At 45.8% G+C, this 12,040-nt stretch overlaps 1 protein-coding gene across 3 annotated transcripts in view; it reads right to left on the bottom strand.

The window, feature by feature from the left end:
- Nucleotides 1-4,012: 4,012 nt before the first annotated feature.
- Nucleotides 4,013-12,040, bottom strand: part of LOC116951640 (glutamate receptor ionotropic, NMDA 2C-like) — a 72,376-nt gene continuing 64,348 nt past the window's right edge. For all 3 annotated transcript variants that reach the window (XM_076072487.1, XM_032970442.2, XM_032970433.2), the window contains one exon: nucleotides 4,013-7,761. In XM_076072487.1, the coding sequence (XP_075928602.1) occupies nucleotides 5,953-7,761 (1,809 nt within the window). In that variant the 3' untranslated portion in view covers nucleotides 4,013-5,952. The remainder of the gene's footprint in view (nucleotides 7,762-12,040) is intronic.

Genomic DNA, 12,040 nt, shown 5'->3' with positions numbered 1-12,040 from the left:
AGAATATAGTATTGTCATCAGTATGACATAAGTATATCAAGTTTGCAGTCGATACCACATTGGGAAGTGGGTAAAAATTGAGTTACAAGATTTGAGGATACAACAACAACGACAAGAACAACAACAGAGCGAGTTAAATGAAAGCGTGTAATAAAAAAAGACGGCATTTTGAGTGACGGCCCTTATACGAATGAGAAGGGCCATTGCCCGAAACGTCGCTTAAATATACAGGAGGCGACACCACAGCCCTGACACGTTTACCTGTCACACAATACAGGTGACACCACAGCCATGACACGTTTACCTGTCACACAATACAGGTGACACCACAGCCCTGACACGTTTACCTGTCACACAATACAGGTGACACCACAGCCATGACACGTTTACCTGTCACACAATACAGGTGACACCACAGCTCTGACACGTTTACCTGTCACACAATACAGGTGACACCACAGCCCTGACACGTTTACCTGTCACACAATACAGGTGACACCACAGCCCTGACACGTTTACCTGTCACACAATACAGGTGACACCACAGCCCTGACACGTTTACCTGTCACACAATACAGGTGACACCACAGCCCTGACACGTTTACCTGTCACACAATACAGGTGACACCACAGCCCTGACACGTTTACCTGTCACACAATACAGGTGACACCACAGCCCTGACACGTTTACCTGTCACACAATACAGGTGCCACTACAGAGCCCTGACACGTTTACCTGTCACACAATACAGGTGACACCACAGCCATGACACGTTTACCTGTCACACAATACAGGTGACACCACAGCCCTGACACGTTTACCTGTCACACAATACAGGTGACACCACAGCCATGACACGTTTACCTGTCACACAATACAGGTGACACCACAGCCCTGACACGTTTACCTGTCACACAATACAGATGACACCACAGCTCTGACACGTTTACCTGTCACACAATACAGGTGACACCACAGCCCTGACACGTTTACCTGTCACAATACAGGTGACACCACAGCCATGACACGTTTACCTGTCACACAATACAGGTGACACTACAGAGCCCTGACACGTTTACCTGTCACACAATACAGGTGACACCACAGCCATGACACGTTTACCTGTCACACAATACAGGTGACACCACAGCCCTGACACGTTTACTTGTCACACAATACAAGTGACACCACAGCCATGACACGTTTACCTGTCACACAATACAGGTGACACCACAGCCCTGACACGTTTACCTGCCACACAATACAGGTGACACCACAGCCATGACACGTTTACCTGTCCCACAATACAGGTGACACCACAGCTCTGACACGTTTACCTGTCACACAATACAGGTGACACCACAGCTCTGACACGTTTACTTGTCACACAATACAGGTGACACCACAGCCCTGACACGTTTACCTGTCACACAATACAGGTGACACCACAGCCATGACACGTTTACCTGTCACACAATACAGGTGACACCACAGCCATGACACGTTTACCTGTCACACAATACAGGTGACACCACAGCCATGACACGTTTACCTGTCACACAATACAGGTGACACCACAGCCATGACACGTTTACCTGTCACACAATACAGGTGACACCACAGCCTTGACACGTTTACCTGTCACACAATACAGGTGACACCACAGCCCTGACACGTTTACCTGTCACACAATACAGGTGACACCACAGCCCTGACACGCGAGGCTTTGTGGGAATAAGAGGCATCATTATGAGCGGCCACCAATTGCCAAGACCCAGTGTTTGGTGCTCCTTCAAGTTTTATATATATAAAAAACAAATATATATTTAGACGGCCGGTGGTACAGTATGGTCAAATAGCCGCCATCATTGACACGGGATTCCTTTTTTTTTATCCACACACAAAGTGCTTGCCACAATTGAACCACAATACCGGACTGATTTCACGAATGACGTGGACTGTTCGGAGCAAGGCGCGTCGTGAGATTTAGTCAATTAATCAACCCCTTACGAGGTTTAGGAGACATGTTTCTGAGGCAAAGGAGAGCGATATTACAAAGATAACGAAATCGATCAACGCATTCGCCAATAACACCGCCGTAAAAGGAAATAATAATACTGTAAGTAAAAAAAAAACTATAATACTTTCATTTTTAAGGCCACGGTGGTATTGACCAATGTGTTGACTTTATGTTATTGCCAGTCGCAGCGGCACCGAATCATTTCCGACGGGGAAATTTGGGGACATCCTCGGCTTCAGTGAGGGTGGAGCATCTCGCACGACGGGCGTCCATTGCCACGCTTGCTTCTTGCCAAGCTCCGCACGTCCGCATTTGAAATTTGAAGAACAAAAATTGCGAACAAGGGGACCCAGAAGATATCCCTTCGAGGCTCCTCTCTACCCCTTGTCATCTGCCGGCAGCGCTCCGTCAGGAGGCGATAATGGAAGAGGAGAACTTCTGCGCTCTCGGATTACCGTTGCTTTCAAGTAAGGGCTTATGAATGACTCGTGATTTATTGAAGAATTAAGATTTTTTTTATTTTTAAAGCGCGTGGGCTCTTGACAACTGGATTTTGGGGGGAGAGAGAAAAGATCGCATGCCTTCATGTAAAATATATATCTTTAAAAACAACAACCCCATGGCTGGCGATGTCATACTTGGCCTTTACATTTTGAATGTGGCCGCAAATCGGGGTCAAGTAAGCCCCTCGACCGTTTGCACTCCCGCCTCCATCCATTGGTGTCAGATTAATCCTTTAAATGCCAACCTTCAGGGGTGTGTTTGCCCAAATGATTGAGCTAAAATGAGAGAGAGGCGACGGTTGATTTGGTGAGCTTCTAGGCACTACCCCATCCCCTGTCGGGTATAAGCGATTGTAGGAATTGCCACCAAGGATCTGGGTCTCGTCGGATCCATGGTTTAATGACCCTAGTTTCTCATCTCATCAATGTGTAGTGATGAGTGGGATCGAGCCGCCAGGAAGCTGTACGCGCACAGAACGCACTTTTATCAACGGTGAAAACGATGCTTTTGATGTGCGTGTATCTACATCTTTCTATTTATGTCTCTCTCACCCCACACCCATTCCAATGTCATCACCAAAAAATGAATTTTATTAAAAAAAAACCTCGTTACCACCGACCGCCACTGCATTGCAGCTTACACTAAAACAATGACTTTTGAGTTGCGTCTGCTGATGCATTTGTCCTATTAAACGAGCGTAACATGTCAAGTCCAGCACGTTGCGCAATTTTAGGCACTTCTAGGTTTTGTTGTTGTAATCGCAGAAATGCTTGGCTTCATTTTCTTGAGAATCATTAATTAGGCAAAGAAAGTCGTGGTTATTAGCACAATATTATTTAACACAGCCACTGAATAAATAATGAAGAATTGTCAAGTAGTGATGCATTTCACAGGAGATTGGATGAAAGGGTTCAGAATAAAGCAGATTAGAAAGTTAAAATTAATACAGTAATCCAAATGATGTCTGTCAAAAGCAGTCAGCTACAGAAATAGTTACTTTACGAGTAATACTGGTGCTCATAATTTACAGCCTTCGGGCATTTCACTGCTGTATTAAAATCATCTCAATTACATACTTCACCATAACCATCGGTGAGGGTTTGCGAAGGGTTCGGGGTCCAGAATTGGTTCATATATCACTCGGCACTGATGTTATGGAGACACTATAGCCCAGGGGCCACTGATGTTATGGAGACACTACAGCCCAGGGGTTGGCAACATGCAGCTCTGGAGCCGCATGAGGCTCTGACGTTATTCATGTGCATTGCGGCTTTTGAAATATTGAGTTATATTTGTCCGAATTCCACAGGAAAAAAATAGCTCTTCTTGTTATTTTGAAATGCTGACCCCTGCCTATAGATCACGGCTGGGAGTCAAACCCGGGTTTTCGGTGCAGTGGCACGGCATGCTAACGAACCCTCCGCTCTCCCAAGCACTCTTTAGTTCTGCAGCAGCACGCGTTGGAAAAATCAAGCAGAGGCTCATCATTGATTTTAAATTCATGAAATTTATTCGGTCAAAATAAGCAGTTTCAAGTAAATGTGGTCAAATTTTAATACATGTAGGTTAAACAACAAGGGATCTTGAGCACATTGCAGATGTTGATTAATAATAAAACAACATTACTCTTATTATAAAAACCGTGTCACACCTAAATATTGACTCCATCTTCCATATACTAACTTGTGATATTGGCTAAAACCACACGACCACGAACCCATTTTATTATCGGAAAGGATTTGCTAGATTTGTAGGTTTTATAGCTTCGGTTATAATATTGCCATGTGTAGACACGATGGATGGAAATCTTCAAACCGGCAGTGAAAGGAAGTAAAATGATGAATGAGAAATGTGTTAATTAGTGTAAACTTCTAACTTGTTGATATAGTTATATATTATACACGTCTTCCGTTTAAAAAAGATCACTGGCGAACGCTAAGCAAGGAATGTATAACACGCAGTATTTTACACCTGGTGGCTTCGGATGTGACGTGTGTGGAAATGCATCCCTTGCACCATAAACCTCCATGAAATGACGTCAAAATCCCACACCGCGGGACTAGAGTGACGAAGGGGCCTCAAGAGTGTGGGGCCATTCGGCTGCAGCCATACAAAACAAAGCATATGTAGCTCTACGAACTGCAAACGATTGTAAAGGTAAATGCGATAATTTATATTATTTTGCTACAAAAATGTAGAAGGTAAAAATGCATGCACATAGTATGTGTGTTAACTGCAAAGAAATAAATAACACAATGGCTACTAATCTAACACCGTGTATGGAAAAATGGAAAAAGCATATCTCCTACTAAATATTTAGCCCTCTTTACCTATTTGAATGTAAAACGATTTGCTACGGTACAATTAAACAGAATTGTATTGTATTTACCCTGTCACATTAAAAATGGTGTGTGTATATATAACGACACGGGTATTTATCTTACAAAAAGGTTGTAGTATAGGGTTTGTATGGAGAGAGAGAGATTTATATATACAAGCACAAAATGTGGAGGGAAATCATTGGAGGTGCACTGAAAGGTTTATATGGCTTTAAACAATACTTTACATCGAACCCTGGAATTGGTCAACCTGTGATGCAGTGAGCAAGGAAATTTGCACATTCATCTGCGGATACTTTTTTTTGAACACGTGACAACGCCTTACCAAAATAAATATCAAATTAGTCGCTCTCATTTGATATGTTTCATAATTTAAATAATAATATGTACTTGGGTAGGTGAATGTTAACGTTTTAAGGCAGTACATACTGTACGAGGAACCGTTCTCCGTTAGACGTCAGGACTCTACCCATTGTCGCGTGGGAACGCGGTGCCAAATGACGGATTTGTGCCAAGCGCCGTCAACTTTGAAAGAAATGCGCGGCGAGGATTTTTTTTAGCCTTTTTAAAATGTGTATAAATTTTAGCCCGAAATTTGCTCACGTCGCTTGAAGATAATTTGAATAATGAGAAAATAAACGTTACGATGGTTTATATGGCTTATTGTAAATTTGCCACGTCGCACGAGAGCAGTTTTCTGTACCGCCTCTCAGAGGTCGCAGACTTCATGCTTCCTATTGCTTTCCACAGAAAAATGTGGTATTTTCCATGCAAATTACTCTTTTTGGAACTTTTTTTTTAATCTACCCTTTTTATTTTATACAAACTCCACACATTGTGTACATATGTCGATGACAATCTACTTTAGGAAATAATTATAATAATGTTTTAAACTAGAACAGTTAATTTTTCAAGTGAAAAGTCACCAATAAACCATGCAGATTGTATAAAGAAGAGTGCCAAGACGGAAGCATTTAAGTGCAAAATTGAACATTTCATTTATGTACAATATTAATGTTAAATATTCACAGGTATTCTTGTACAGCAGATTACAGCACTGTATAAATTATATATATGTACACCAAGTTTCAGACTTCTGATTCCACACTTGGCAGCTTGCTGTAGACCCTTCTAATGCAAGTACTATTGATGGGTCGTGGTACTGTCCACCCATCAGTCTTGCTTAGAAAATAAGGCATTTTGGCAACTGTGTCTTGATTACAAAGTTGAATTTCTTCCGCTGAGTTGTGTTTTTGAACCCAGCCCATGCCCTCTGATTTATTGATGGGAGGGAAGTGTCTGTTGTGTGCTTGATCAGCGGCGGCCGCCCGTCGACCGAAGTTAGTCGTGTTCAAGTAACCCCGGTCGGTGTAGGACGAGCTCAGGGATTCGGGGTACGAATCCGCAAAGGCCTTGTGCGGCTGGCACTCGGGCGGCTGGTGGCGGCCGTGCTGCAGCCCCGCCTCCGCGTCGCCGGAGTTGCCCGGCCGGTAGCAGTGCATCGTCCGCACCGACTCGGCACCGTCGGTGTCTCCGAACTTCCCCTCCGCAAAGTCGCCCTTGGCCGCGGCGGCCGCGGAGGAGGAGTACATCTCCGCCGGCTTGTCGTACTCGGGCGCGTAACCGTGCTTGTGGTGGGACTCCTTCGGCGGCGCGCTGTGCACGTTGTGCGACGAGAACGAGCTGAAGGAGCACTCGTCGTCGCCGCGCGGCCGCTTCTGCCGCTCCGCGATGTAGCGCTCCCCGTGGTCCGCCGCGGCCTTCTTGTCGGCGATGCCGGGGCACTTGCAGCCGACGCACTGGTGACGCGCGCCGCCGTGCGTGTTGCCGTACCACTTGGAGTGGCCCGGGCAGCTCCGGGACGGGTGAGCCGGCTCCCCCTTGTGCACGCTCATCGGCGCGACCTCGTGGCATTTCATCCTGCAGCCGCTGCACTCCTCGTGCTGCGGGAAGTACGATCCGATGGAGGAGGTAGAACGCATGGTGGCCTCTTGCTCGACGAAGCTGTCGCTTCGCTTGAACAGTGACCTCTTCTTCGCCGCCGCCGCCGGTTCCAGGACGTTGGGGGCATCGCGGGTGAATATCTTTGGGTCTTTCCAGTCCATGGATGCATATTTGGTCATTATACGCGGGGGCGGCATCCCGTAGAGTTCTTTCTCCTTGAGCGAGAAGCGTCCCGGGAGTCGACCGCCGTCGCGCAGGTTCCGATCAAACTTTCTGTAGGGGACGTTCTTCTCCCTGTAGGCGTCGTGCCTCAGGATGGGGCTGTGCTCCCGTATGTCTTCTAGGTCCGACACGTAGCCCCTGCCGAGCTCCGATCCGTTTTTGTACATTTTCTGCGACGCGATGTAGGCATGGGACGCGCTCCTCCGCATGCCCCGCAGGCCCGGGGCCAGGTCCCGGGGCCTCTCGGAGGCGTGGCGAGACCTCGCCATGTTGCGCTCCGCCTCGCCGAACTCGTGGATCGTCGTGTTGACCGAGTTTGCCCGGACCGAGGGGTGGATCTGCTCCTGCTCCTTCAGGGAAAAGGAACCGCGCGATGACAGCCTCGCGTTGGAGCGGTACTGCGACGCGGCGTCGCTCTCGTGAAAGCTCGTCTCCCGCAGGCTGGAGCGGTGCGAAGACGGGTTGTGGTTGTACAGGACCGAGTTGTTTATCGACGTTCTGTGGTAGGGCCCGTTCATGCCGTGGGTCGGTTGGGGTGCCCGTTCGTTGTTGCTGCTGCTGCGGTGAGGAGTGGAATTGCTCCCGTTGATGTGAGTCAGGTTGGCCATGCTACGCGCGGTTTTCAGTAACCTCACGATGCTCGAATTTGTGTCCATCACACGCTTCTTCGGCGACTGCATGTATTTCTTTCGATTGGAAATTTCAATTCCGTAAATGCAGCTGTACAATTCCTGCAGAGACACGCGAAGAAAAGTAACACAGCAATTCACCGTAATTCATTTGTAAGAGTGCTCAATCGGTTTAAACGCTCGGTGAAAGAAAAAAAAAACATGTTAAAGAAATCACGATGCACTTGTCAAAAAATGCCAGTGATATATGCGACACCACCATACACAGTGTATATATATACATATATATGTGTCACACCGACTGTTTGATGCTGCACGCAGACTTGAGACAAGCTGATACGAAAATCGGTAAACGTGAACATCTTCATGAGCACCTTCCCCATCGCTCTCACGAAAAATACAGTGAAATGTTCAGTCTCAGGAGAAAGGAATTTGCCATCATTTTTGTAAAAAGTAAAAAAACAACTAAATCTTATCTTTCCCAGGCTAGAGCCAGCAATACTTCAGAATCTGTGCCCAGACTGCTGTCGTCTGCCCATGCAAATTGGGAGATCTAAGCCAAGTCTCCTGGTGACTCTTCCACTGTTACCCAAAGCCGTCCCTTGGGTAACGGCAAATCTGGGCAACAGCCCCGGGTCCCACGCTTTGGGGGGGGGGCCTCACGCTTTTACGTCACGGTGTCAGATTTAATATGTTGGGTTTTCAGTCTGAAAGCGTCAAGGGCCCCCCACCCCACTTTTGGCCGGCCCTACTGATATCATATTCGTCAGGTTGCAAGACACACACTTTTCTACCAGGTATTTTAAAGGGCAAAAGTAATCTGGTCGGTATGTTTGTCTCTTTGTGATCAGGTTACATACGTTTGGCGTGCATTATATTATTCCGGAGCGTCTTATGATATGCTAATACAGCAATGGGATAACCGGCTATGTTGCTGTGAGTGCCGTTGATATTTCATTGTTGCCAATGAAAGTAAGCAATTACAAGCGTCTATAAACTTTGACATGGTACGCGGCTCATAATAAAATAATTAACTGTGTAACAAAAACATTTTTTTGGTTCCTGGGTAGTAAGTGTTATTTTCTAATAGCTTATGCCTCAAAATGAAATAAAATGGCTATTATTCCCCACAAACTTTGCTTCTGACCAGGAGTGTGATATTTTGAAATTTACCTATTTTCAATGAAAACACGTGGTGTGCATTTGTGTCATTCCTGCACGTGAAGCCCTGGTCACTAAAGCAAAGTTTGTGGGGAATAATAATAGCCATTTTCTTTCATTTTCAGACATAAGCAATTAGAAAATAACACTTACTACCCAGGAACAAAAATCGTGTTACATAGTTATATATAATTTACAGCCCTTCATCAAGCCACTCTTGGATAAAGACCTCTCCTGTGCATTGCCGGTCATGGGGGTTGTTAGACCATACTTCACCAGGTTGGTCAGTGTATATTGGCAAAAATTCGCAACTGATGTTTGCGACGGGCAGGAATCGAACTCGGGTGACCCGATTAATAGCACAGCGTGCCAATCGCCACGCCACCACTTTCCCCCATAGTGGCACAGCGCTTACGGATGTTTTTCCATTAAAATGTACGCGCATGACGAACCATACTATTAACTATTTCAACTATTTTTTATTTTATTTTACCAGGCAAGGCACACTGAGCTACAGTATGTAGCTCTTTTTGAGAAGCGACCTGGCCACAAATGATAGCTCAACGAAGTGGCTTATCATGTGGAAATGTATAGCAGCCAAATACTCGAGACGCAAGGTTCTAAATGGAGAGGGAAAAACCGGAGGACCCGGACAAAATTCCACGCGACCACGGGGAGAAGATGCTAAACGCAAACACACAGGCTGTCAAGATCGGGATCGAACCCACGACCTCTCGTATGCCAAGTGTGGTAGTTAACACCTCGTCACCATGGCACTCTTTTACAAGAGTCAGCGCATTAACATTTCCAAAATACACTGAGGTCAAATCGCATTTCGGAGATTCGGACAAAAGCAACCGGTTGCACAAAATGAAGAAGGCTGTCTCCATTTGCGCTTGTGGCCGTCTGCCGGAGGAATGTGACCGGATAAACACGGCCCTGTGGCGGCGGCGGCGGCGGCAGAGTGGAGGAGCGGCGAGCGATTGCTTACTTCGAGTCATTCCACCCATCGCCGTGGCTTTCGCGCCGCGTCCGATCTGAGCGCGTGCACTTCGTTAGCGTCGGCGGTCGTGCCCGGGCAGGGCCAAGCGTTTAGGAGCAGCAGCTCGCCGATTGTGCGCGCATGGCCGCAATTGGCGGGCTCGCGCACGTGCTCTCTCTCCCTGTAGCAGCACCGCACTCGCCATCTCGTTGCACAGCTCAGTAGATAGAGGCACGGAATAACCAACTGGGCTAAATTTAGCAGGAATGCTGGGGTGACATGGCTTCCACTGCACGAAGAGCCCCACAATCGTTTTCGCACAAAGATCTGCGGAATACTCGGGCTCCATAGTTTAGTTTAGTTCATTGCAGTAGTGCCATTCATCTTCTTTATTATTTTAGTTCACTCCCCGCCGGCCCTTCAATGTTATTGAAATTCTACCACAGTATTCTCAAAGTGGAAATTTATCTAAATTAAATCACATTCAACGAGGTTTTTTTTTATTTGTTTCGTAAAGCCGCTCGCGACCAGGCTGAAACCCAAAAAAAAAAACACTCACTGCACTTGAGCGTCCACTTTATTCATGGGCAGCTGCCCAGGTTCAACCCACCGGGGGGGTCTCAGCGGTTGCCAGCTCGGCCAGGTGTTGCCGTCTTTATCAGCACAACATAAGCCGTCGCTCTTAATTCTGCCCGCTGTTCCATGTGTTCTATCTGATGGGCACTTGGAGGACTTCTAAAATGGCCAGCCAAAAGGCTATCGATGGGAAAAACTAATTTTATGATGCTGATGCTGCTGTGTTGGCAGTTGTGCACAAGCACAATTAACAACAACAAAACCCAACATATTGATCAATAAATCCGCCTTCAAAGGAAAATGCACCTTCCTCATAGCACATAAATGTGCTATAAATGTGCTATGAGGAAGGGGCATTGTCCGAAAATGTCGCCCATTTTATATATTTTTTTCCTTTTTAAGGCCAGTGGTGTTAATGACGAGTTGGTTGAGTCTTTTTCTATCATCAGTGCTGTTAAATTTCGATTTAAAGCTTTCGTGACTGCAAGGATTCATCTTCTTTTGTTCTTTCGGTAAAGTCACGTAGAATGAGAATAAAATAATAAATTGATAAAATAAAATAACAATAATATTCTCACGACGTTTCGGCCACAACACAAGCGTCCCTTCACCTGATGAAGGCCGCTTGTGTTGTGGCCGAAACGTCGTGAGAATATTATTGTTATTTTATTTTATCAATTTATTATTTTATTCTCATTCTACGTGACTTTACCGAAAGAACAAAAGAAGATCAGTGCTGTTGTAAGTTTCCTCAGATGCTACCGTATATTTACCGAGTTGCCATCCACGTACACCCTAGTTACGCCTCTTTAGACCTGTTATTTTTGCAAATTAACACAAATTAACACTTTATGCAAAATGTAATTTGCACATTTAATTCTGCCCATGCATAATGTAAAAACCGTGAAAGTCCTGATCAAGTTTCCACCCACTGCGCGGTTTGTATTCCCGTGGCTATAGACCGAAGTCATAGGAATGATTTTCATAAAAATTGGCAGTCACAGTTTGTCACCAATCTATATACATGGTGAACAGCTTCATTCATAATATTCTTTGTTTGGGATAGGTTGCGTAAATATAAATGTATCGTTAATCCACCCGCCACTACCCGACACAGCCAATTAGTAACATTTGTCACGTAAACAAAACATGCCAACATTTATAATTCGAGTATGACGTTTCACCAGCAATTTCAACTAGCATTATCAGGCGATAGCCAGATTTGCGGATAAATCCTCTCATTTTGTTCTCAAATAGCTTCAATCATATGTCAGTGTCAGTCACAGCATTTGCTTGAGTGATTATCGAAGTGCAGTGAGGCCTCATTCTCACCACACTGAAACAGGGAACTACGGTTTTGAAGATGAAATATGTGCGAAATATATGACCTTGCGCTAGTTCAAAAGCAGGGGGGTCACACAGGTCCGCTTGGAATCTTTCTCCAACTGTGATTGAAGTCTTTGATAAGTTTCTTCATGTTTGGTTGTTGGAGCCCTTAGCAATAAGGGGCCATCCATTTAGTAGGTACGCAAAAATCTGTCAAAACGTGAGCCCTCCCTGTACACACGCGTACTTTTTACACCCACCCCCCCCACCCCCACCTGCGTACGTACGCTTGACGCACCCCCCCCACCCCCCAGAATCCTATAGAACGGCCGATAT

This window comes from Petromyzon marinus, chromosome 3, assembly GCF_048934315.1.
Source record: "Petromyzon marinus isolate PM22_M1 ecotype Great Lakes invasive population chromosome 3, UKy_Petmar_22M1.pri1.0, whole genome shotgun sequence".
NCBI classification, from domain to species: domain Eukaryota; kingdom Metazoa; phylum Chordata; class Hyperoartia; order Petromyzontiformes; family Petromyzontidae; genus Petromyzon; species Petromyzon marinus.
Note: the sequence above shows the minus strand (reverse complement) of the source record. Positions and strands in the feature narration are given on the sequence as shown.